This window comes from Anopheles funestus, chromosome 2RL (genome assembly GCF_943734845.2).
Source record: "Anopheles funestus chromosome 2RL, idAnoFuneDA-416_04, whole genome shotgun sequence".
NCBI classification, from domain to species: domain Eukaryota; kingdom Metazoa; phylum Arthropoda; class Insecta; order Diptera; family Culicidae; genus Anopheles; species Anopheles funestus.
In genome coordinates, this window is record NC_064598.1 from 39,138,450 (window position 1) to 39,160,935 (window position 22,486).

The 22,486-nt window shown below is 41.6% G+C and overlaps 2 protein-coding genes across 3 annotated transcripts; one reads left to right on the plus strand and one right to left on the minus strand.

Annotated features, from left to right (window-relative positions):
• Positions 1-141: 141 nt before the first annotated feature.
• LOC125762063 (PDF receptor) lies at positions 142-22,443 on the minus strand. 2 transcript variants are annotated; one of them, XR_007418162.1, is made up of 12 exons: positions 20,862-22,440; positions 6,821-7,297; positions 6,645-6,752; positions 4,488-4,648; positions 4,211-4,314; positions 3,003-3,162; positions 2,308-2,528; positions 2,041-2,110; positions 1,689-1,958; positions 1,463-1,608; positions 1,121-1,383; positions 142-954 (listed from the first exon to the last, which is right to left on the minus strand). XR_007418162.1 is itself a non-coding variant. In XM_049423799.1 (12 exons), the coding sequence occupies exons 2-12, from the start codon at positions 6,996-6,998 to the stop codon at positions 942-944; spliced, it is 1,608 nt and encodes a 535-aa protein (XP_049279756.1). In that variant the 5' UTR covers positions 6,999-7,297; positions 20,862-22,443; the 3' UTR covers positions 142-941. The 2 variants fall into 2 exon arrangements, 1 of the variants encoding a protein (XP_049279756.1); XM_049423799.1 differs by having other exon boundaries at positions 1,207-1,383; positions 20,862-22,443.
• Positions 9,516-11,338, plus strand: LOC125762070 (rRNA methyltransferase 3, mitochondrial). The gene is made up of 3 exons (XM_049423813.1): positions 9,516-10,508; positions 10,581-11,019; positions 11,094-11,338. Exons 1-3 carry the CDS (start codon positions 9,668-9,670, stop codon positions 11,251-11,253), a joined length of 1,440 nt encoding a protein of 479 aa, XP_049279770.1. The 5' UTR covers positions 9,516-9,667; the 3' UTR covers positions 11,254-11,338.
• Positions 22,444-22,486: the final 43 nt, after the last annotated feature.

Here is a 22,486-nt window from a genome sequence, read left to right on the forward strand (position 1 = left end):
GGACGAGAAAGGTTTTGACACAGGGTGGGAATGTCCTTTATAAGCAAAATAAAAGAAAGCATACAAAAAAGCGACTGTCTTACTGAAACCCATCTGAGAGAACCGCTTTACGAAATAATGATTAATAATTAATTTGATAGCTTTTAGTTGTTTTGTACAAAAACAGACAACATTGCATTTATTCGTTCGCTTGGCTTGCCATTTTGTGTTACACATAAATCAATCTAAACTGTTCATCGCCCGGCAAATTGATGCCGGTGATATTGACGTAGTGTTGTGCTGCTGGTTTTGGCATTACTTGCACGAATACAGCTTCCTCCGCTTGTCCGTTTACGACCTTTTTACATCGTTACAACAGTTACGAAATCGACAAAAAACAATCGACATTATTAATAGCTTCTTGTTCTGCAGCCTCAACTTTTGTTATCCGGATAAAATATAGTATATATATATATGTATGTATATGTATGCATTTATATATCATTTTTGTATATCAAACGAGCGAGCAACATGTTTTTACCATTTCCTGTTATTTGATAATTTCTTTGAAAGCCTTCAACCTATCTATTTAACATTTCCTTTCTCTCCTTTCCCTTAAATTCGATTCGTACGGCACGTAATAATTTGATACGCGTGGAGCTGCTGTTTCCTTTCCTTTCGTAAAACAGTGACGAAGCTTAACATAAAGTTTTGCGCAGAACAATCGACAGCTTTATGTAAAATCATGCGTATTTGTTTGCTGTTGTTTTCTTTAATTTGCGTGTGTGTGTTTTTTTTTCTTTTATCATCTCTGCCGATTGCTGGGCCAATCGTTCGCATTGGTGCGCTACCCTGATAGCAGTTCCGGTTTCCGGTTGACGCACAGTCAGCCAGGTAAAGCTTTACTAGTTTCTTATAGTCTCATGGATCGGTGTACATCGCACGTGCTCCGACAGCCGCCATCACACGCTGGTTCTGTAAGGAAGGAGAGGCACGTTGGGAACACAAACGTTACAGTACGTTAGTAATCGAGCTTTATGCTATAAAAAAGATTAAAAAAAAGATGACTAGAAAGGAAAACAGGAACGGAACATGAATGAAAAGCTAATAGTGTAAAAGCATACGGAACCAAAATACGTACAAGATAAGAGAGAACTAAAAACCGAACAAAACACAAGAACGAAGAGCAAGGGCGACTGCTAGTCGGAAATGTCGAATACAACTGACTCGGGTGGGGCAGGCTCCGGTGCGGACGGGTTGGTATGTTTTTGTACTAAAAAGCAGCGGCTAAACCAGCCACAACGGAAACCATTCGCGCTGCTGCTGCTGGCCATGCCACCGTTGGCGGTATGATTGTTGGCACTTGCCAGCAGATTGTTGCTGGCGGCATTTCTGTTGGTGTTGCTGTGGGGTAAAAAATGGTCATTAGAATTGGGGTTTTTTTCTCCCCCGCCACTCGGTGCTTCGATCTTTATTGTCTAACCGATTTGTGTCTGTTGCGTGCGGTGCCTCATTGACCGGTACCGTGGGATAACCGGCGGAAAATAGCGATTGCCTCCGTACCGCCCAATCATGATGGCCGCGAAGTGAAAGATACACACTGATACTTTTCATCAGGGCTGTCCGTACCTGTTTGGATGCAAAACAAAAAATAAAGAAGGTTTCTAGCTTCTACCGAACACAACGATCGGTTGTTTGTTAAAACGAACCTCGCCATTCAGGAAGCAATAGAGCAGTGCGATGAAGAACCCTTGGAAGGAGGTGAGAAAATGTGTCACGTAGGACCAGATAGCAAACTCGAGTGCCGTCTTATCAAGGGGCGCTTGGGTCATGTTGAGTATGTTGGTAATTCCTAGCAATGGCACAAGGACGACCGCTGCACGGACCGCTTTCCGTACCTGTTCCACATCGCTCGTGTGGCTTTGGCGCAGCTTCACGATCAGTACTCTTATAATATTAAGTAAAAATATAAAATTCAACTGAAACAGAGAACGTGAGGATCATTAGAGTCTGTTTCGATCAATCAGGATTAAAGACTTTGCTGAAACTGTTCAAACTTACCACGACTACTGCTAGTCTTGGACCTTCCAAAATCCAGTAATAAGGCGTCAAGTTGTAACCCCACCAGCATCTGTAAATTCGAATTTAAGAACAAAAACCCATCAAGAAAAGCTTAGTGTCGGCTCACGCTTTCTAAGTTCCCGGAACCGGTGGATTGTTTGCGCTTTTCCTCGCAGTACGACTGACTCGGCATATTCATTCGGCATAACATCCGGTACGCCTGGTGCCGGCCCTCTTAGCTAGAGATCCCGCCCGGTTTCTACTTACTTCTGCTGCCGGATGTAGTGCGCGGTGGTGATGGCCCAGATGACGGTCAGTACGACCGGGCCACCCCAGCCCACGATGGCGTAAAGCGTATGTGGAAACCGTCCCTGAAATACTGTCACCGTTACTACGTTGTGTAAATATAATCCCTCTATAAACATCCACATAAACATGCAGGTCCTGGCGTACTCCAGCAGCACGTACGACGCTTCACAAAGGAACGGCTGTTTCAAAGAGAGAGAGAGAGAAAAAAAAAGAAAAAGAAAGAGAGAAAGAGAGGCAGAACAGACAGAGGGAAAAGAGCAAATTGGGGAATGTAGTATGTATCAATGGCAAACTTACTGCAACCGGAGGAACACTGTTGTACAGGATTATGCTGTTTGATCTTGTCTTTTTCTTTTTTACCCCCACTTCCCACAAAAGAAAGCTCAAAGTCACACTAAATTTGCATAGCAAACACAGACAAAGAGGACCAGGATGTGAAAGGGGTATCAGAATTTAAAGCAAAAGGTAGAGCACATCCGAAGAAAGTATGCCTATGCTTACTGAAAGAAGAGAATCCCATGTCCCGTAACGATCTTTTCCAGCCAACGTGCTATCTCGTCAATTGTATCGTGCTGTAAAAATGCTTGCCTTCCAAAAACAGCATCCAACAAACAGTGCCGTCCCTACGGATGCGTGACGACGTATTTGCTTACCGTGTTATCGATTCCTTGCCGGGAGCTTTCGTTGCCGAACTTTTTGCCACCGCTCCGGATGATCGCTTGGTCGATGTATAAGGTTAGGCGGATCACCACCTGTATCACCATGGCAACGAACAGATTTTTGTGTATTCTCGTCCGGTTGTTGCGAAGACCGCTGGTGAAGAGACGCGAATGATAAATTATCCATCAGTGGGAGTTGTTTGTACTGAGGGGGGGGGAGGGTGCTACAATCTACAAAGCGAAAAACATTTAAAGACGATGTACGATGCTTAAGGAAGGCAAGCAATTCAAGTGGAACGATAAGTTTTCGTTTGCCATTAATACATTCTGCTATCAAACGGTTTGTAAACGTTTGTCCTTTTTGGTGTTGTGTCAAGTGTATCTTGAAGAACTTTGCAGATTTGGAACTCCACTCGGCACACGGTCCACACGGCAGGACCGGGGATCAAATACCATTCGGACCGTCCCCCCGTAGCAAGGACTGGCTATCCGGCTATGTGGTAAAAATAAGTCTAGTAAACCAGAAATGGCCGGCGTGACCTGTAAGGTCGTTAAACGCCAAGAAGAAGAAGAAGAATCCAGAAATGGCCGGCATTACATCAGAGGTCGTTACGCCAAGAAATAGAAGAAGAAAAAGATTGTGCCTTTAGAAGGCGTAAAGACCAATGAAGTCATTTAAATGCAAATCGAAAGTGACCTCAAAGTTTTATTGCACTATCTCCACGAAGATGATCCTCATGTAGTTGACGATCAGCAGGTGTTTTGGAAGTATCACACAAAACAGGATGTTATCTGTTGGCCTGATCTGGCCTAATCTGAAGCGAAGATCACAAACTTCCCAATGATCCTCAGCTGATGATCAATAGAAAATGTTTTGCCAAATCTTAGGACGAGGATCTACTGAACCAAATGCGTTAAGTCATTGAGACCTTGAAAACCTCAGTACAAAGTTTCTTTTATTCAGAATTATTTAGACAAATGGAGAATTACCTAGATGCTTCCTAAAAAAAAGTTTTAAATCCTTATTGAAAGTTTATTCACATCTCCTTATAGGAGATCTTATTGGAAGCTTTAAATAACAAAACATAAAACCGAAAACCTCATTAAGTATTTGATTTGTTTTCACTTTAACCGGGAATCTTTTTCATATCTAAATGTAAACCGAAGCAAAAGTTTAAAACACCAAACCCAAACCTACTTACCGAAATTTACAAAATATTACTAACGAAATGATTAGCGCTACTAGTGAAAGACTAAATCCCACCGTTTCCAGTGTACGCGTCCGCTCGGCAATGTCGATCTTGTCCTGCAAAAGAAATAACGAAATTTCCTTATCATTTCTTCCAATTTGCTCCTGCTGTCATTAATAGCATTCTGCTATTAATAGCAGGTACAGAAAGGATCAATCGGTACAGCAATGGGAAGCGGGGGAAAACAATTAAATATTGGGTTGGATGGATGGGTAAATGGTTCGCGTACATTCGCTTCATCATCGCTACCGCCGGCGTAAAGCTTTCTAAACAGTTGTATAACTTCCGGGCTGTAGCAGGGCGTATAGTTGGTCCATCCGTGAAGGTTTGGCGGTGAGCCCGGTCTGCCTTCCCATTGCCCCTCGGCACTGCATCGTCGTTCGGCAAACTCTTGTGGGCGTGTGTGTGATGAGGCAAACGGGAGGGGTTATGAAAACGAGGGAAAGAAGGAGAGAAAAAAATACAGTAAAAGAAATTGTTACCATATTCGGTTGTATAATAAATGCTTGCAATATAGTGCAACGCGTCCTACCAGTCCTACCGTCGTTTAAGTACAAAACTTTAGCATTCCCCTCTGTAACGTTATTTCTGTACGGCTTGTGACTATTTGAGATCTTGTTGTGATCTTCGGAAGAAAATATTCCTTTCCCAAGAATACCACACTTCACGTTAACATTGTTTCGTAACGTTGTCATCGAAATCGGGGGCAAGTTTCCGAGCAACAGAGGGTTGCACAAGCAAAAAGGGCTGCTTCAAAACTTACCCACACACACACACATGCACCCGCCGTTGTGCTATTGTTAAAGCAGCCGTGTAAACGTCGCCAGGACGAGAAATCAGCTTACGTAAAGGTTTTGCGTAACGATGCTCATCATAGCGGCTTAAAAGATAAGCTGCTCCACCACTGATCCCAGGGCAACGCCAATACCACCAGCTCTCTCAACGATCTCAATTAATCAGGCACACCTGTTTTCCTTGCTTTTGGTTTTGGTTTTTATGTATGAAATCGAGTTTCTTCCGAAAACCCGAATCCATCTGATTTCGATGCGATATAATGACCGCGATCGCATTGATTATACGCTTTTCCACTGTTAGCGGGCACACAGTAAAAACAAAATAAAACTATAATAATACAAACTAGCTTCCCAATATTCTGTGGCAAAAAGGATCAAAAAGGGGAGAGGCCGTTCCTGTCGATAGTTCCACGCTTCCTCGTCAGGAGTGGAGACACTGGAGTTCGCAGCATCGTCACGCAACGTAACACCACGTACATCGGTGTTCGGGCAAAGGAACGACTGTACCGAACATGTGTATTGTACCGTGGCGAAATACTATACACCCATTCCGAGGAGTTACCTGGCAAAAAGGGCAACAGGTGTTGGGGGCGGTTTTGCGTTTGTTCGTTGCGCAATGTTCCACAGCATTGCAGGTTGCAGGTTGAAGCATTATCAGTGGCCCACCGAGATGCGGCAGCCGTGGGATGGGTATTCGAATATGCTTTTTTTCTCCTTTTGTTTCGTTTAATGCTGTCCCTGCAAAGTGTGCCTCTAAGCCGGAATACGGCAACATGGTTACGTTAAATCAAACCGAAACAAGCGGTAAAGAGTGAGTTCTCCGCCCCAAAACGTGGAAACATTGAGCGGGTTTTGCACTGTTATGTCGTACTATAGCGACATTCACATCCACTGATAAACATGAAGAACCCCACCGGGTTGGGATTCTAATCTTCCGAAAACCTCCACCTTCGAAAGCCACAAACCATGAGTTTCTGTTTAGTATTATGAAGGTTATTTTAGGTTCTTTCACTTTCTTATTGCTAACTTCTGGTCTGGTAGCTTTTGGTAGCGTTTTTTTAGATCTAAGGTCTGTGGTTCAAAATTCGGTCTGGGTGACCTGTTTCCCATGTACTGACATCCAGTGCAATGATTATGAATATGCCGTTGATTCTTGGCAAAATTGAACTCATGACACGGTAGCACATGGGATATCATCTGCAAAACAAGCTGCGGTACTACTCGACGTATGAATACAAGGATTAATGTACTTAGCATATTATCATGCTTTACGCCCTTCCCCTTTGCGAGTTACCAATTCCACGGAACTCCAAACATTCGGAAACCCAACGCTGGAAGCAAATCTGTTTTGAGTAAACAGTTCCTCTGATGTAGAAAAAAAGCACATGAAAGCTCTTCCAACAAAATCGAGAGAAGAAAAAAAGAAATAAACCACAAACCAGTTGCGGAGAGATACACAAACAGCCACAAAATAGATAACCTTTTTTTTCCTTTCTTCTCCTTATCCTCCTTTCATTTGTAAATTGAAGGATTCCCCCATTTTGTTGAAGGATTCTTCTAGCAGGAAGTTCGCGCCGTGTCAACACACTTACTTGAGGTATCGATTCCGTGTCCTGAAGGGCATCGCTGTCTTATTGTCAAATTGGCTGGCGTTGGTGGCCAACATAGTATGCTATCCCAGGTCCAGTTGCAGTAAGGAACTAAGCGTTAAAAACACATGGTTAGAGAGCGTTGGCGGTTAGAACCACACATCTGGTGGCATACCTACCTGTAGTCGGTATAACGAACTCTTCATATTTAAGGGCACATGAGTCAAGCGTTGTGTTGATGAACAGTTGTGTCGCATCAGTAGCGGTGCTAATGGTGGTTGCCGCACCCGCAGCACCGGCAACAGCGGCAGCAGCAGCAGCAGCGACAGTAGAAGGGCCACCGATTGTTGACACCATGGCGGACCATATCTATGGAATTTTTGGAACACACACACACTTCGTGGCTGGTGTTCACACTGTACGACGGTTGTCCTTCCAAACCCGGTTCGGTCTCTGCAGCTAGTGGTCAGTTGCTAAGGGTGTTAGAGTTAGTTAGGACCCGCTGACTGACTCACTACTTCTGGGTGAGTGATTTCTGCAAAACTTTACGATACGATGCAATCACGGTAACACTTTGAGGTAAAGTAGGTCCTTCTTGTTTATCGACGCTATCGGAGTGGTTTTGCTGCTTGCGTTTTGCGTCTAGACTTTCCACACTGTAAATTAAAGAAGCGAGAGAAGATAAAGAGGGGAAAAAATCATTACCATCAAGGGAAACTACCATTGAAACCTATGTCCTTATCATGCTGTGTGCGCTTTTCGTGGTGGTTTCGCTGAATTTTAAACTCCATCCCGCCAAAGGCTTGCCGACCTCGAGGAGAATGAAAAGCACGTGGCTGCTAGTGTGATGACCGTGAGAAGCAAAAGGATAGGGAAATTGCAGCTAATACAAAGCATCTAGCTCATGTATTTCGTTTTTTTTCTATTTCAGTGAAACATTAGTGGTATTTTCTGGTAGTGAAAGTTGTCAGCCTTTCGCAGGCGGTAAAACCAAAACACAAGAAAAAAAACACGCTGGAGTCCTCTTTATCCCCGCCCAAGGATCGTAGATGCCTCGTTCAACACGCTTAAACGGCCCGTAACTGTGTGTGTGTGTATGGTCTTTTAGATTGACTGGTTACCAACAATGGGTGTCCTTTATGGGGGCCGCGCACAATGCTAAGTAACTGGCCGCAACCTCACGTGTCGCACCACCGTACCAGTTCCCCATTCATTGCCATTGTGATACCAACGTCAGGCAGGCAACGAGCCGAGGGTTGAATAATATTATGGAGAGGATAATGAAACCTCGCCAAGAAGCGTCCAGGGCCAGTACGGGAAACCTGCAAAATCAGGACTTTTTGAAGTATGATTTCAAGTGTCATCAACAGTTGCTATTATACTCCCCGCTGGCGGCACAAGAGTCGTCACAAACCAAATCTGACGGTATCCGTGGTGCACGGAACTGCACCGGATAGGAAGCGAACAGGATGGTACGGATGCGGTACGAAAGCGTGGAAAGACTTGAGAAAAATACTTCTTTAATCAATAGTTTCCTGGCTGGTTCGTGCGCTGCGGTTTTTGGGCCGGAAGTTCCAGTCTTTATTGGTATCAAGGATACTGAGGTGAAAGTTTTTCCACCGAACAACTTGCTTTTTTCGCATCCTTTTTTTTTGGTTTTGTTCAATTGATATTCACTGGCATTGGGGGTAAAAGAATTTAATTTCATGTAACGAAGCTTATCTGCAGTAGGAGAACGTGATTACTCGCTGCAAAGAAAGAGCCTGGTTTTGTACAAATCATCAAATGAATTTAAACACAAATGGAACAATACGGTGATTGGGTTTTGGTAAAGCCAAACCGTTTCTTTCTGTTCCAACAGGCAGCGAAAATGTTAAAGCTAATCTCCATTCATACCGTTCCCGTTTTTCATTCATGTTCACCACACACACACACATAAACTCTCGTTGAACGTAAAAATGTCCTTGTCAGCGGGATATCCTCGGTGAAAAGCTCATTAACCATGAGCTAGACATAAGTGCTTTATGTCTTCTCATGGGGACTTTTTTTGTTGTTTCACGATCATGCATTGTTGGCCAGCTCAATAGATTATCGATGAGCAGCCTCAAATGAGCATGTTCATGCATAAGTGTGTCAGAACGTTCCTTGATGAAAAATATCAAACCATGCTGGGTTTGATGAGCGAGCGTCAAAGAAAATATGCAGACATCACGACCAGTTGTGCTTTTCATGGTTGGAAGTTGGAATATTTTTACAAATATAAAAAAATTATAATAGTTTAAACGGTAATTGCTGTAAGAAGTTTTATAGGTGAGTAATGGAAATAAAATCTATAAGAGTAAATAATTATAGTATTTAATATAGTATTCACCACCATAACGCTTTAAATGACAACTTGAAATTGAGTTGAATTGGAAACGGATACTCCATTATCAATACGATTTACTTTCTATTTCAAATAATATTTTTTCATCGCTTTTACTTAATTGTTTTGTTTCACACTGAGAAATTTTTATTGTGTATGTACTTCTTTTTACTTTAATATGTTTATATTTTGAAGTACGCCATGGCATAAAATGTCCTTTCGCGTTTCGGAGAAAATTTTCCCAACCAAAGTGAATTGTATTCTAGTTTAAGTTTTCAAAAGTTATAAGCGAGAGTTTTCTTTATGAATAACATAAATTCTGATCCTGATTAACATAATTACACGATTTTATGATAGGAAAAGAAAGAGGAATAAGATATATTAATGTTATGAGAAATTGTTGCATCAGAAATATCAAATGCTTGTTTTGCGCAGGAATTTCCCTTCAATTTCTGTTCACAGTTTCCATTGGTATTGAAAAAAATCAATTAAAATTTTATTTAATCGTTATAGAACGAATAGAAAACGCTAATATTGGCGCATCCCGCCATTTAAATGTTTAAAAGGGCATTTAAATGTTCCAATATTGCTCCCCCGAGGGATTTCTAGGCACGGCACGACACGAACCATATGTTTTTGACAGCTCTCACGCACACGTGCAATGAAACGCGCGCTGCGCTCTACTGTCACTGTGGTCGCCTTGTTTACGTTTGTTTACATTCATTCGCGTACCGGGCGAGCAGCAAGGCGGTGTGTTAAAATGTTTCGAACGTGGAAAGTGATACGATTTTGTGCAACAACAGACATTAGCGTACGATTTTATCGACAATTTAGTGTAGCGTGTAGTGCGCAGCAAAAATGTTTTCCACCCCTATTTGTACCGCGCGGGTTTCGTGCGGCAAACAGTGAAATGTCGGAACAATCACAACCCGGCCCGGTGACGAGTGCCACCGAGCCGGAGCTCGTGGAGTGTGGTGCCGAAGATGAGCTGCTAAACAATCGCAAAAGTATCCCAAACTTAAAAGTATCCGAGCTGTTGAAAGCTATACCACGATCGAAACTCAAACCGGAACGTAAATCGGTTGATGAATTAAGGGAAAGCGCAAAACCAGCGCACAAGAAAACGGCCATCGAGAAAGACACGCTCCAGATGTTGCAGCATCGTTACCAAGATTCGCGCGAATCGGAGGAACGGTACGACAAGGAGTTGAAGGTGCGCTACACCATCCTACAGTCGAACGATGATCGGCAACGGGATTTGATGATGCTGCTGGGATCACGCAAATACCGTGAGCGGGAAAAGCAACTCGTGCTGGAAGGTAAGCGCTTGATAATGGATGGATACGCCGCTGGATTACGGTTGGAAGCGATCTTGACGAGTGATTTGAAGCTGCTGGCGGATCTCAAATTTAAGCGTAAGAAGCAAAACTGTCCCATATTTCTTGTTAAACGGCAAACCATGATGGAATGGTCATCGTTAACAACGAGCCCAGGTTTGATAGGTAAGGTATGTAAACCCTCGCTGTACGATCTGTTTGTAATTATTATTTTTCTTTTGTTCCCTTTCATTGCAGGTATCTTTGCTGAACCAACCAATCTGTCCGAAGTAATAAACCGTAATGCAGCAGACAGCAAACGACTTCCGGTGACGGTGGTTTGCGACAACATCCGCGAGCCGAACAATTTGGGCAGCATCATACGCAGTTGTGCTGCCGTATCCGTGCAGGAAGTAATTCTGCTAAAAGGTTGTGCGCATCCGTGGGATCTCAAATGTTTACGGGGTGGTGCTGGGGCACACTTTCGTGTACCCATCTATGGCCCAATCGAAACCTACCAACTTCCGGATCATACGCGTGCCGGTTCAATCTTTGTAGTTGCTGATAACAAGAAACCAACCGATGAACGAAACGGATTCCAATGGAAACAATACGATCAGATCGATTACGGATGTGCGGATCATGTGGTGCTGGTAATTGGTGGTGAAACGTATGGCGTTAGCGATGACATTAGAAGGTACGTATGGTGAAAGCTTTTGATTGATGCAGCTTTTTGATCTGTGTTTTTTTATGCTATTGTTTCCTTTTTAGCTTTATACAGCAGTTAACTCAAACGGCAGAGGAAGGAATGCAGGACCGAAAGTTTGTGGCCCACATCCCACTTGCGAATGGTATCGAAAGCCTTAACACAGCATCTGCATTGAGCGTTGTTCTTTACGAAATGAGGCGCTCTTTGTTACAAATGGAATAAACTACTTAAGAGAGAAGATAATAGTAAAAGTAAAGTGAAATAATAGAGATTTAGTAGTGAATAAAGTAAGTCATTTACAATATAATATCCTTCTGTTTGATGGTTTAGTTTGCAGCGATGACAGAATTATTTGGCTGCTTTCTAAAAATGCTTGTCCAAAAATGCAGTTTCTCAAGTTAGTTTTAACTTTCACTCTGATTCGTTCTATGCTTTTGGTCTTTTCTCTTTTCAATGAACAAAGTTGTACAGCTTTAGATGGCAGTTAGCGAACTTGACAATTCACGAAAAACGGTTCCCCTTGAGTTGCAATCTGCCACAGAAAGTATTATGTCGGATACATGTTTCACTCCAATCATACAATCGATCGACCATTTTTTTTTGCCATTCCTTCTCGGTTCGGTAAGGGGTTTAACAACCGTGCGTCAAAAGTATTGAAACTGACGAGCTGAAAAACAACATTTATCAATCTGCCAATGCAGTTTCGCCTTCGAGAGTTTGGACTTTTGTTTTACTTCGTATACGATATGAAACATCGCCCAAGCAAACAGATCATGACATGACGGTCATAACGTACGTGGGTTAACGACGGATGGAGACAGTTTGTGTGATGTTTTGAATGCTTTGAAATTGTAGATTTCTTTTGTATTTTTTATCGCCGATTTAAGGAGACTCTAAACGGATATATTTTAACTTTAAGAAACGATGTACCATGCATTAGGGTTTCTTTTGCTCAACGGTTCTTTCCCAGCTTCCAATAGTCACTAACATAACATTGAATACATTGATTTGCATGGCACACATATTACTCAACCAATTAGCGGTGAATTATGCGATACAGTTGAATAAGAACGTAAATGATGATTAACATTGCAAATTGTGTTTCGTAGCATTCCCCCAAGTGAACAAGTTTCCATAGATAAATTCTCCAGCACGGTTATGGTTAGTCTACCAACCTTCTACACGTTAGCCAAGGCATGAAGTGTTCATTGAACACTTCTATTTTCATCGAATGGATATGATGCATTCTACGTAGCACGTTTATTGGCTTGAAGGTATTTGGCATTTTTGCAATTAAATATACGTTTGCATACGTTTATAGCGATCGAACCACGTTTATGGGAAGAATGCTGTTGATTACATCGAGCTAACCGGAAAGGAATTTATAAAAAAGGATTCATGATAGCGTTTTATCAGCACGCATGAAATAGCTTTTGCTTTTTTTGTATTATTATTTTAAGTTTTCATGTACAATTGCAAAATAACCTTTGACAATGTTGAATATGGTTTTGTGAAAACCAGTCACGGCAGCGGATAATTTTTAATGGCACATTTAAAATTTAAAATAATCTACCAAGGTAACACACGCAATTTAGCCCGATTGGTACACAGTGGGAGCAAATTGTGCACGTTTATGAATAATTTCTTTGGCTAGAACCGAGCCTCGTAACCATTTTGCATGCGTGCGGAGTTTGAACAAAGCTCTATAAAAGCTTACTATTCCAAGGGGAAACAACGCAACTCGTTTGTGACACATTTGGGCTGTGAAATGGATGGATTTGGATGTTAAATGTTACGGTAAATATACGGCGAGTCTTGCCGGGGTTGTGCACTTCAGGATACGCACAACGGCAATGAATTGCAAATGTGCTGTTACTTTTCTAATTACTTCGGCTTTGGAGCATCCTGTTGATGAGATTCTTTTAATTAGTTTAACAGTTTCAAGACTATTTGTACTGTTGTATGAAACAACAACAGTGTTGCATCGGTGTACCAGCCATAACAATATAGCTTGCACCTGCCTATGACGTAGAATAAATGCTTAAATTAATAAATAACTTCATAGATGCTGTTTGGCCAGTGTTCGGTTTGGTGTTTTACTCGGAATAGCCTTGAAATACATTTGTGGAGATAGGCTGTTGTTTAATAGCAGTTTTGAGTAGAATCTGCAATGCTGAACCACGATCGATACAAATGGGTCTAATTAAAATATTGCCCAAAGCATGAATTTTTCGATCACCCATGACGAACACATTGAAAGTAGCTTTTCGATATTTTGCCAGTCTATCAAAATTGGTAATGAATTTAGAAAAACACATGTTCTAGTATTAATTAAAAATTCTATTCAAGAACTGTGCTTTGCTTACATACAAGAAAATTGGCCATTACAAGTTTTAAATATTATATTAACGTGTTTTGCTTTAAACAATCACTTTATGGTGTCGCAGAGGGAGAGAGTTTCCTTGTGACAAAAAAGGGTTTATTCTGTTAAAGCGTCAAGCTTTTGGTAATATTTTTCAAACATGGCTCTGAAGTTGTGATAGATTTGATTGTGTGTTTTGCTCATTTATTTAACAAAGAAATTGGGTATTTATTTAATTTATACAAAAACCTCAAAGGAATGTATCTAAATTTAACAAACCTCGATAATATTACACCGATGAGAGGTAGGAAAAATATATCTAGCCGACCAAAATTGAAAGAGAAATCATGTTCATAAAAAATTGGAAAACATCGATTCGAACCTTTAAAATACTTTCACCAACGGACAGTGAGCGATAAACCTTGCCAACGGCATTAAGATTCAGTTAGAAAAGTTACGCAGTTTTTTTATTTCTTTTGAATGATCGTACTCGTGGAAATGAAGGGTATGTTTCTGCGATCCCAAGTAAAAAGCCACTAGCCACTCCGGGATATGCAACCCTGCCCGATGAAATACGAATTGTTGTCCGGAAGCTACGGATGAACTGTAAGCGACAAGTCGACAAGTATCGTAATTACTTGCTAGAGTTCTAAAGAAAAGCTGATTATTTGTTATCAAATGTGGTTTTAAAAAAAACCTTCAAATACCTCTAGTAAAGTATCTTAACTTTTGTTTTTTTTACTACTTTTTTAATACTTTTCTAACTTTGCTTTTGGATTTAGTAATGAATTTGTGTTGAGGCCTTTAAAAAGTCGTTGTGGAATGTATTTCTTAGAATCAAAAAAATATTATTTTACAGGCGCAAATACCACACGTTTGGAAGAATACCAAATGTCAAAGAAAACAGCCATGTATGATTTACTCCGAATTATTTACCAAAATTAATCGCATCATTTCGTATTAGAAAAAGTGCTATTCATCCTAAATCCACCCTTCAAACGTGTGGAATTCATACTGCCGAATGGATGTTTCCATTTTTTGGGGGGAATAATTTCTTCTGTTCCATCCAAAATAGACTAGCGCCAAGCTACTCTAGTCCCATTTACCATGGGATGCGCAAAAAGTTATCGTATCGCGTTTCTGTTTACCTACGAGTTAAAGTAAAAAGTTTGCGACCCAAGTTTTTTGGGATCGCTAAGCTGTAGGCGTACAAAATACTTTGGAGCTTTGAGAACCAACAGTCACCGACCGAAGAGGATAATGTTGATTTTTAATATAGTAAGATAATTTACACCACATTTCATTTTTCTTGAAGGCGTAACTTTCGGCTAAATGAATTGCTTTTATAATTATTTTAACTGTCGAGCGGTTTTTTTACCTACTTGTAAAAATCATGTTTTGGTGTTAATTTTTTTCTTTCCAGAAAATGTATCATTCACAACCTTTCTGACCTGGACTTTCTGTTCTAGATCAAGGCGCATCGGACAAAACATTCGTTTCTTGTCGATCTGCTCTAATGAGTGTGTGTGTGTGTGATTTCATTCCCCACGCCTGGATAGACCACAGATGACTATATGAACGTTTAATGGAGCAAATCAACCAATATATTCCATCTTCACCCTCGGTCCGTTCCGCAAACGTGTAAACAAATTCGGAATTCTTCCGACCGGAAAAACACTTGAAATTGATTGCTGCTAGCGCCTGGCCGGCGCGAACATAAACACCCTCGTCCGGTGTACGAACAGGGAACAGCACTTTCCAGCGCGAATGCCAAAATGACTCGCCACTAGAAGAACTTGCAGTTGGTGCACGGTCGTCTACACGGCCACGTGAAGATGTAAATTTTGTATGCTATCGGTGCGGCTCGTTTTGTCCATACCGCGTGGTGGTGGTGGAGCCTCTAAATGTCCATCATCCGAGCGGATGATAGCAAAAGCGTTGTTTTGGAATTTTGTGTGATTTATGGCACACATTTAACGTCCATGCTGCTACTGCTTTTTTTTGGTTCAAAGCGCAAGCTAATGTGCGAAATTTCCATATTCATTTGTTATCCGTATTAAAATCTGATCATCTCATCGGGCAAATCCGGATACCGGCAACGCATCCATCAGGGAGCAGAGCATAATCTCTTCAACAGCTCGCTTTTTGCTAATGTTTGTTTATTTGGTGTGCGTAACTCTTTTCCCGACCCTGGCGCGTATGATGAACAATGTAAAAAAAAACATGGAATCCATCCCTAAAGAATCCATCAGGCGATGAAGTGAAAGAATTTTGCTTTGTTGTTTATTGGATTGCCGAAAAGCCGAATGATGAATGGCATATGCACCTGGCACATTTCCACACGAAATTTATGCGAATTTTTGTTTTTTTTTGTCTTTCGATCGTAAATTCTGCTTCATCGTTTCATCCCGAGGTATATGGCCGAGTGATAGATTTTGCGGTGTTTTAGCTTTAAGTTATGGACGAAATACGAAAGAAAAGAACAACAAAAAAAAAACACCACGACATAAAATTTGTGTCATTGGATAAAAATGACGCATTATGGTGGATACAAAAACGAAAAACGACGAATGGAAAAAAGGATGGAAGAGCCTTTTGCAGGAAATGTTGACCGACGACGTTTTCATCTGACTTCCTGCCTACGTCATGCCGGTAGACGGATGACCTTCAGCATCGTTTTTCATTTGCAAACCTGAGCAGTGCAGTGTTTACAGCGGGGATCGTCGGATATAATTTCGGAAAGCAGGTCCCAATGTCATCGAGCGCTGCTGCACCCAGTGGCAGCTGCTATCTCATCATCTAATTGCAATGCGCTTCCAAGATCAAAGAATGTGGGAAATGTAATATCCCCGTGGTGGGCAACGGTGGCGTAAAGCTGATTCCATGTTCCGGGCCTTAGCTAAACAACAGACCGAAGGCACGGAGGGCATTTGTGGGTTGGATGTTTCTTAATTTCTAAGAATCTCAACTGTCACTATCGAGTAATAGTTGAAGTTAATTTGATTTCATTATGGCATGGCATTCGAGAAGGTGTCTACAGCCGCGTCTTGGTATTTTGCAAACGTTGGAAATAATAACTAATTGCGTTAAGAAATATATCTCTTCCATGGGTCACATTAGATGAGTGTTGTGAAAATTGCATTAAAGTAAAGATCTTTTGCAATCTGCTGGATAACCGCACGGATAAGCACACAAAGGTGGGATTATGTAAACTTTTAAATTAAATCATTCATATGTACGGTGAAACCTTTCTTTCCACTCCACTGAATCATTTAAAACTTCCGTCTAACCTTTCAATCGTTTTTTCAAGGTCTGTTCCGTTGATAGTGAGGAATTCAAACGGGTCGTTATGCTAAATTGCAAACATATGTTTGAAAAAGTGGCAAAACCAAACATGGTTATAGCTTGATTTTAGAAACAAATGGCAATATAAGCTAAAAAATACATGCACAAACGATGTTCTTTTCCAGCTACAAACAAAAAGTTGATCTTTTGCCAAACCATTTTTTTTATTACTTTTGCTTCACGTTTGTCGAGCCTGTGTCGCCATCCTGCTTACTTACAATTTCTTGGCTAGGGAAACACATGTGGAACAAAATTCTCACAATGTGCCCTATGAGAAAGAATGTATGGAGCAAAAATGACAATAACCATAATAACAAAAATGTACTTAACTATTTACTTTGGTGCACTAGAACGCTTTGAAGACAGAAAGATTGCTTTATTAATCATCAGCCTTTAAATTATTGAAGGCAGAAAGATTGCATTATTTATCATCTACCCTGGATGGGATGGAATTTACGAAATAAAACAAGCTTAGTTCTGTATATGCTTCTTCTTTAAAGAGATTTAAGACACAGGGTGGTTTAAAACGAATGCAACTTTCTGGCAAATAAACGTCTGGCAAATAAAGTTTAGTAGGTAGAGATTCTTGTTCGAATGGTTAACAATCACCAAACCATCTTCTTCCACAAACATTACTAAAAGGCAATCATAGGTAGTAGAGATGGTTATAAGGAGTTGAATCTTTTACTAACTCTTTCGAGATTCAAAAAAAATAATGTTCCAAACTAATACTTTGACTACTCTTTTGAGTAATTCAACTCACTCACTCTCTGTTCTAACTAACGACTCACTCTTTTTAATTTCAACTCATTCAATAACAGTGTTTAAGTCTTTTATTACTTTATATTTTATTTTAATATTTATTTTATTCAAATTTTATTTAAATAATTCAATAAGAAAAATATAGAATGTTTGGTTACTTGTTTTAGGATTTAAATGTCTCCATTTAAGTGATTATTGATTTAATTTGTAATTAAATTTTGTGCTTTCTGGGTACTGTTTTTACAACAGATATTTGCTTTTTCCAAGCCAGTTATATACATTTCCACTTTGTATCGATTATCTTAGTCTTTCTCTTTTCTTGTGGGAGCTGCGGGGGGACACGGTTCAGATGGGATTTGTTACCCGGTCCTGTCGTGTGGACCGGCGCCGTTTTTCACATACACCACCGGGCCACACCTAACCGGTTTACCTAGTCTTAAGTCTTAATTTTCTTTAATAAACTCTGATTCTTTTGCTGACTTCTAACGTTGCTAGTTACATGATAAAAGATTATTATAATACGGTAGATTTACATGCCTACGAAAATATTAAGCTTCAACAAAATTCATGGCTTCCCTGTAAAATAGAACAATATCCATCCTGAATGTCCTGAATATTCTTCTTGAATTCGATTGGATAACTGAGACGTAAGTAGCACTTCCCAGAACATGGTATAAGTCACCTGTCACCGTTCTTTTAAGAGTGTTAGAGAATTGAAATTGATTGCATTTGTTATAACCCACCCTGTGCGTCTTCCATAGGGAAAAAACAAAATGGTAAATAAGCTCATCTATCCTTACATATGTCCCTTTTTTGTAGCCCGAGAAAAAACAAATGTTTGATGTTGAATTGCCCGTTTCATTATAGTCTGTAATGTGTCTAAGGATTATCCGTAGCGTATGTAGGAAAAAAAAACATTAAAATTATATGAAACGGAATTAAGGCTATAAATAATAATTTAATAGATTCATCACTAGAACGCTCAACTTTAAATGCAGAGTTCGTGCAATCGCAGATACACATCAACCAAGGGTGAAGTATTTTCTTCTCGCAAAACCGATCAACATGGATGAGAAACAAACAGTCTAAAACCAGTATGTATAGAGAAAAAAAATAAATTTTTTGGTAAACAACAAGCGCAAATGCTTTAGTCAATAGTTCGCCTTCCACTTAGAACCCAACCCATGGGAGGAAATGGTCGGTGGCAAATTGTACGGGCGCAAAGCAAAAAAAAAAGCATAGTACAATTTGTCAAACACAAGTGGAAGATGTTGTAGAACCGTTGATTGTGCCGATAAGAGAAAGCAGGTCACCGGAGCAGCATGATAAAGGAGCATCGAACAAAACAGCGAATTTCCGCCCAGCTGTGTGTGTGTGTGTGTGGGGGGGGGGGGGTATTTTTTTTAAACATTGTTTATTTTTTACCATCGTCCAATTTTCCGCTGTGGGTGAACCAACCAACGCGGATCCACACGATTGTAGGCACTGATAGGATGACCGGAACGGTCGAATGCTATCCAACAATCCAGTAACAGAGGGTTTAAAGGATTGGTTTATTTTAAACCATTTTTCTTGAGTTATTTTGCGTCCACTTTTTATGGACAACTTAAGCAAACGGCCGTTGAGAGCAGCAGTGAACAGAAATCATCGATGGGTAGTGAGAATGTCGTGAGCATATAATTTTCAAGCGATCCGGAAAAGCGTTCACGAATGTTATTTGACACCCAAAGGCTTCAGTCCCGTTGAAACAATAGGGTTTGAAAAGGTTAGACGTGCCATAATATTCGCGAAGTGGTTTTTCTTTCTTGCCATATATCGTCCATTTGCTTAAGAACGTTCTACAAGAGCAAACGATGGGTTGGCTCATGTGGATAAGCCCATTCGTATGCTTAACGGGGTTTTGATGCGTTCGTTTCGCGGAAACCGTATGTTAATATTATTACTACAAACCTACACCATGAACAACACGCACTTCCTTCGGATACTCTCTTGCCCACTCGGATCTGCTATCGGGCTAGAATTTAAGAACGACTCTAGTCAAAATAATCCATTTCTGTGTGGGACACAGCTAGCTGTTGTGAACTGTTCAAGATGGATTTATTGAATTTTGCTACACTGTACGAGCAAACTAACCACCCGCCGAGTCTATTGAGGTGAGCTATTTTGTCAGTCTGCGTTCCGAAACATGGCGGTTGACATTTTCCAACGCTTCGATTTGGAGGTTTGCTTGAGTCAACACTTCCCCACAGGCCCCAAACCGATGGGGTTCGCGCGAAAAGCTTTAGGGCACGTACCGTGCTACGCACGCACAACCCTGTGCAAAAGGTAGTATGTGGTCGAATTACGACCTCGGCCATATCCACGGGTTAGAACACAGGCACAGCTTAGTTTTCGGTAAGCTTACGACTACAGCCCAATCCCCCCCCCCCCCCCCCCCCCCCCCGCGGGAATGTCGGTCGGTAATCTTAAACGTTTTTCCATAGTGCTACGCCACGTTGCAGTCACAATGGACGTAATCCTATCTGTCGGCAGCGGTTTGATAGTATGACAGATGCAAAGTTTTGCCGAGCGAACGAGAGAAGCGAGGCACTTGCCGCCAGGTTTGACGTGAATGTTTTGAACGCAGTGCATGCGGGACGATTTGCGCCTGAACCAAATGTCACAATTAACTTGGCACCAAACTTGGTACCACACGTTGTGCCGGGGCAAGACAAATGACAACTTCCACCCACCCAGCGCACGTGGGTACGTAATGCACGCCGTCTTTGTAGTTTTGCGGTATCTACCGGTGTGCATCTGTGGTCGATGTTCGTCTGTTGATGGGCCTGTGGCATGGGGTGTTGGGGTTTGTGAAATTGGATAAGCCCAGACGCCTATCGGAACCGGTGCAAGCAGAGCACAAAGGCATCCGCTTCCCAATAGCCTAGTGCTTGGGAGTCGTTTATTGTTTTCTGCGTTACGGACAAAAACCACAGGTTTTAATTATGCAATCACAACAATCGTGCGGCCTCGAAAGCAGAAGCAGGAAGTTGGGACGCAATGCGATCAGTTCGGTTCGTGGACAAATACAAGGGGCAAAGTGTACTGGGCAAATGGGGTAGATCAGTGTCACAATGCGTAAGCGTTTGAGATACTAACGAGGCAATGATTTCAAAACCCTGGCCAGCTGAAATACACACCTCCAGCAAAACGGCTTGGTGGTACAATTTTGAGGAATAATACAGGACAGGTCCGGGCCAGAATGCTATTCCGCATTCTGATGAACTATTCTTAGGAAGTTTGAGGTTATTATTTTACATCATGTAAAGCGTTGCATTGGGCTATTGAGTCCTGTACTAGAATGGTATGGATGTCTACTAACCTGGTTTGAGTCACCTTCAATTACTGAAAGTCCAGAAGTTCAGCGGGTATGATACATCCCTGTATGCATCGGATCGACTTTATCCATTCGTTGGCGGCACAACTACTACTGGTCCCGCGAATCCTGTATCATAGAACTCGTAAAGAAAGCTACCCTAATGGACACGATCGTTCGTTGTGTGTGTTTTTTTGTGTGTGTGGGAATAATTTTTTTTCTTCTTTTGATTACACCCTTCAGGTTAACTATACTTTTTTTTTGTTACTTGCACTATTACAGACTTGATCTCTCTTTTTTTCCCCTCCCAGAATTGTACTTTTTCGTTTCGCACACGTCTGCAAATGAAGTCCGCAACGGGGTTCGTTTCGGTGCACTTACACCGTTGTGGGTGCTTGCACTGCAATTGACCAGCGAAACATTTTTTTTTTGTTTTATTTTTTTTTTGCAAATGTTGCTGACTATCTTCACACTTTTGTTCGTTGTCTACTGCACGGGGTTCACACGCAATGCTCGCGTTTCGTCCATATCAAGGATAGCTGACTTTGAGGTACAACTTTTTTTTCGTTGTTGCAAAAACCCCTTTTTTCCCGGCCACTTTCTCACTTTCGGCTTTGGGTTTGCCTTTTTTATTCTTCCTCCACTTTCACTTAATCGTACTCGCGGACGTACTCGGGTATGTAGATTTGGGAGGGAGTGTTTTTTTTTATTTGGTTGTTCGCTTCACTATAGCACACTCGAGATTTGTAATGAGAAATCTCACTATCCCTTCTTACACCGATACTCGCCCACTTGGTCAGAGCTACAGAGCGTGGAATAAATCCAGCAAACAGAAGAAGAACAAAAAAAATCAAGAGCAACTTGTGATCACGATGGATGAATCTGACGGAATGTTAGGGCACTACACGCCGTTTGGCAGGACACGTTTCAAGCAATACATTGCCCGTCGAACGTGCTGTGTGGGGGAATACGCAGTTTTTGAATACACATCCGTTACCGTAAAGTCATTTGGCGCTAACGGGGTTGCGATGCGTGCGTGACGAACGTGGTGTAAATGACGTGTCACAGTCCGGGTCACGAATCCAATCAAATGTACTTCACACCGATCACTGAGCAACTGAGGAACAAAACTTCGAGTGTGGTTGGTGCTGCGGTCGTGGCGTATATTCTTCCCCCCGGGGGAGAGGACAACCACACGACGATGATGACCGGTGGTGTTGTGCACACGCTGACTGCCGGCAGCTGACTGACTGGTTGTACGGTCGTCCACGATGCTCTATACACTGCGAAACTGCGCTGGAAAACTGCTGCTCCAACATCATCATCATCATCATCATCATCAACGTGAGCAGCATCGTCATTCAATCATCTCGGAGCGGTTCGGATTTTCTAAAACAGGCGCCAACCACCCATCGGAGGTTTTTGTGCCGAGCACCGAATGGGCCAGATCGCTCTTCCGCGTGTCACGCGTGGTTCGGATTTTGTGTTCGGGATTCGTTCGTATTTCGTTGCCATTTTATCGGTTCATATTTTTTTTCTCTCTCTCCTTTACTGGCCGGCGGCCTACTCCCCTCTGGTCCCCACGATTCTCTCCACAGATCCATAATACTAGCAAGAGCTACCGAGAGTGG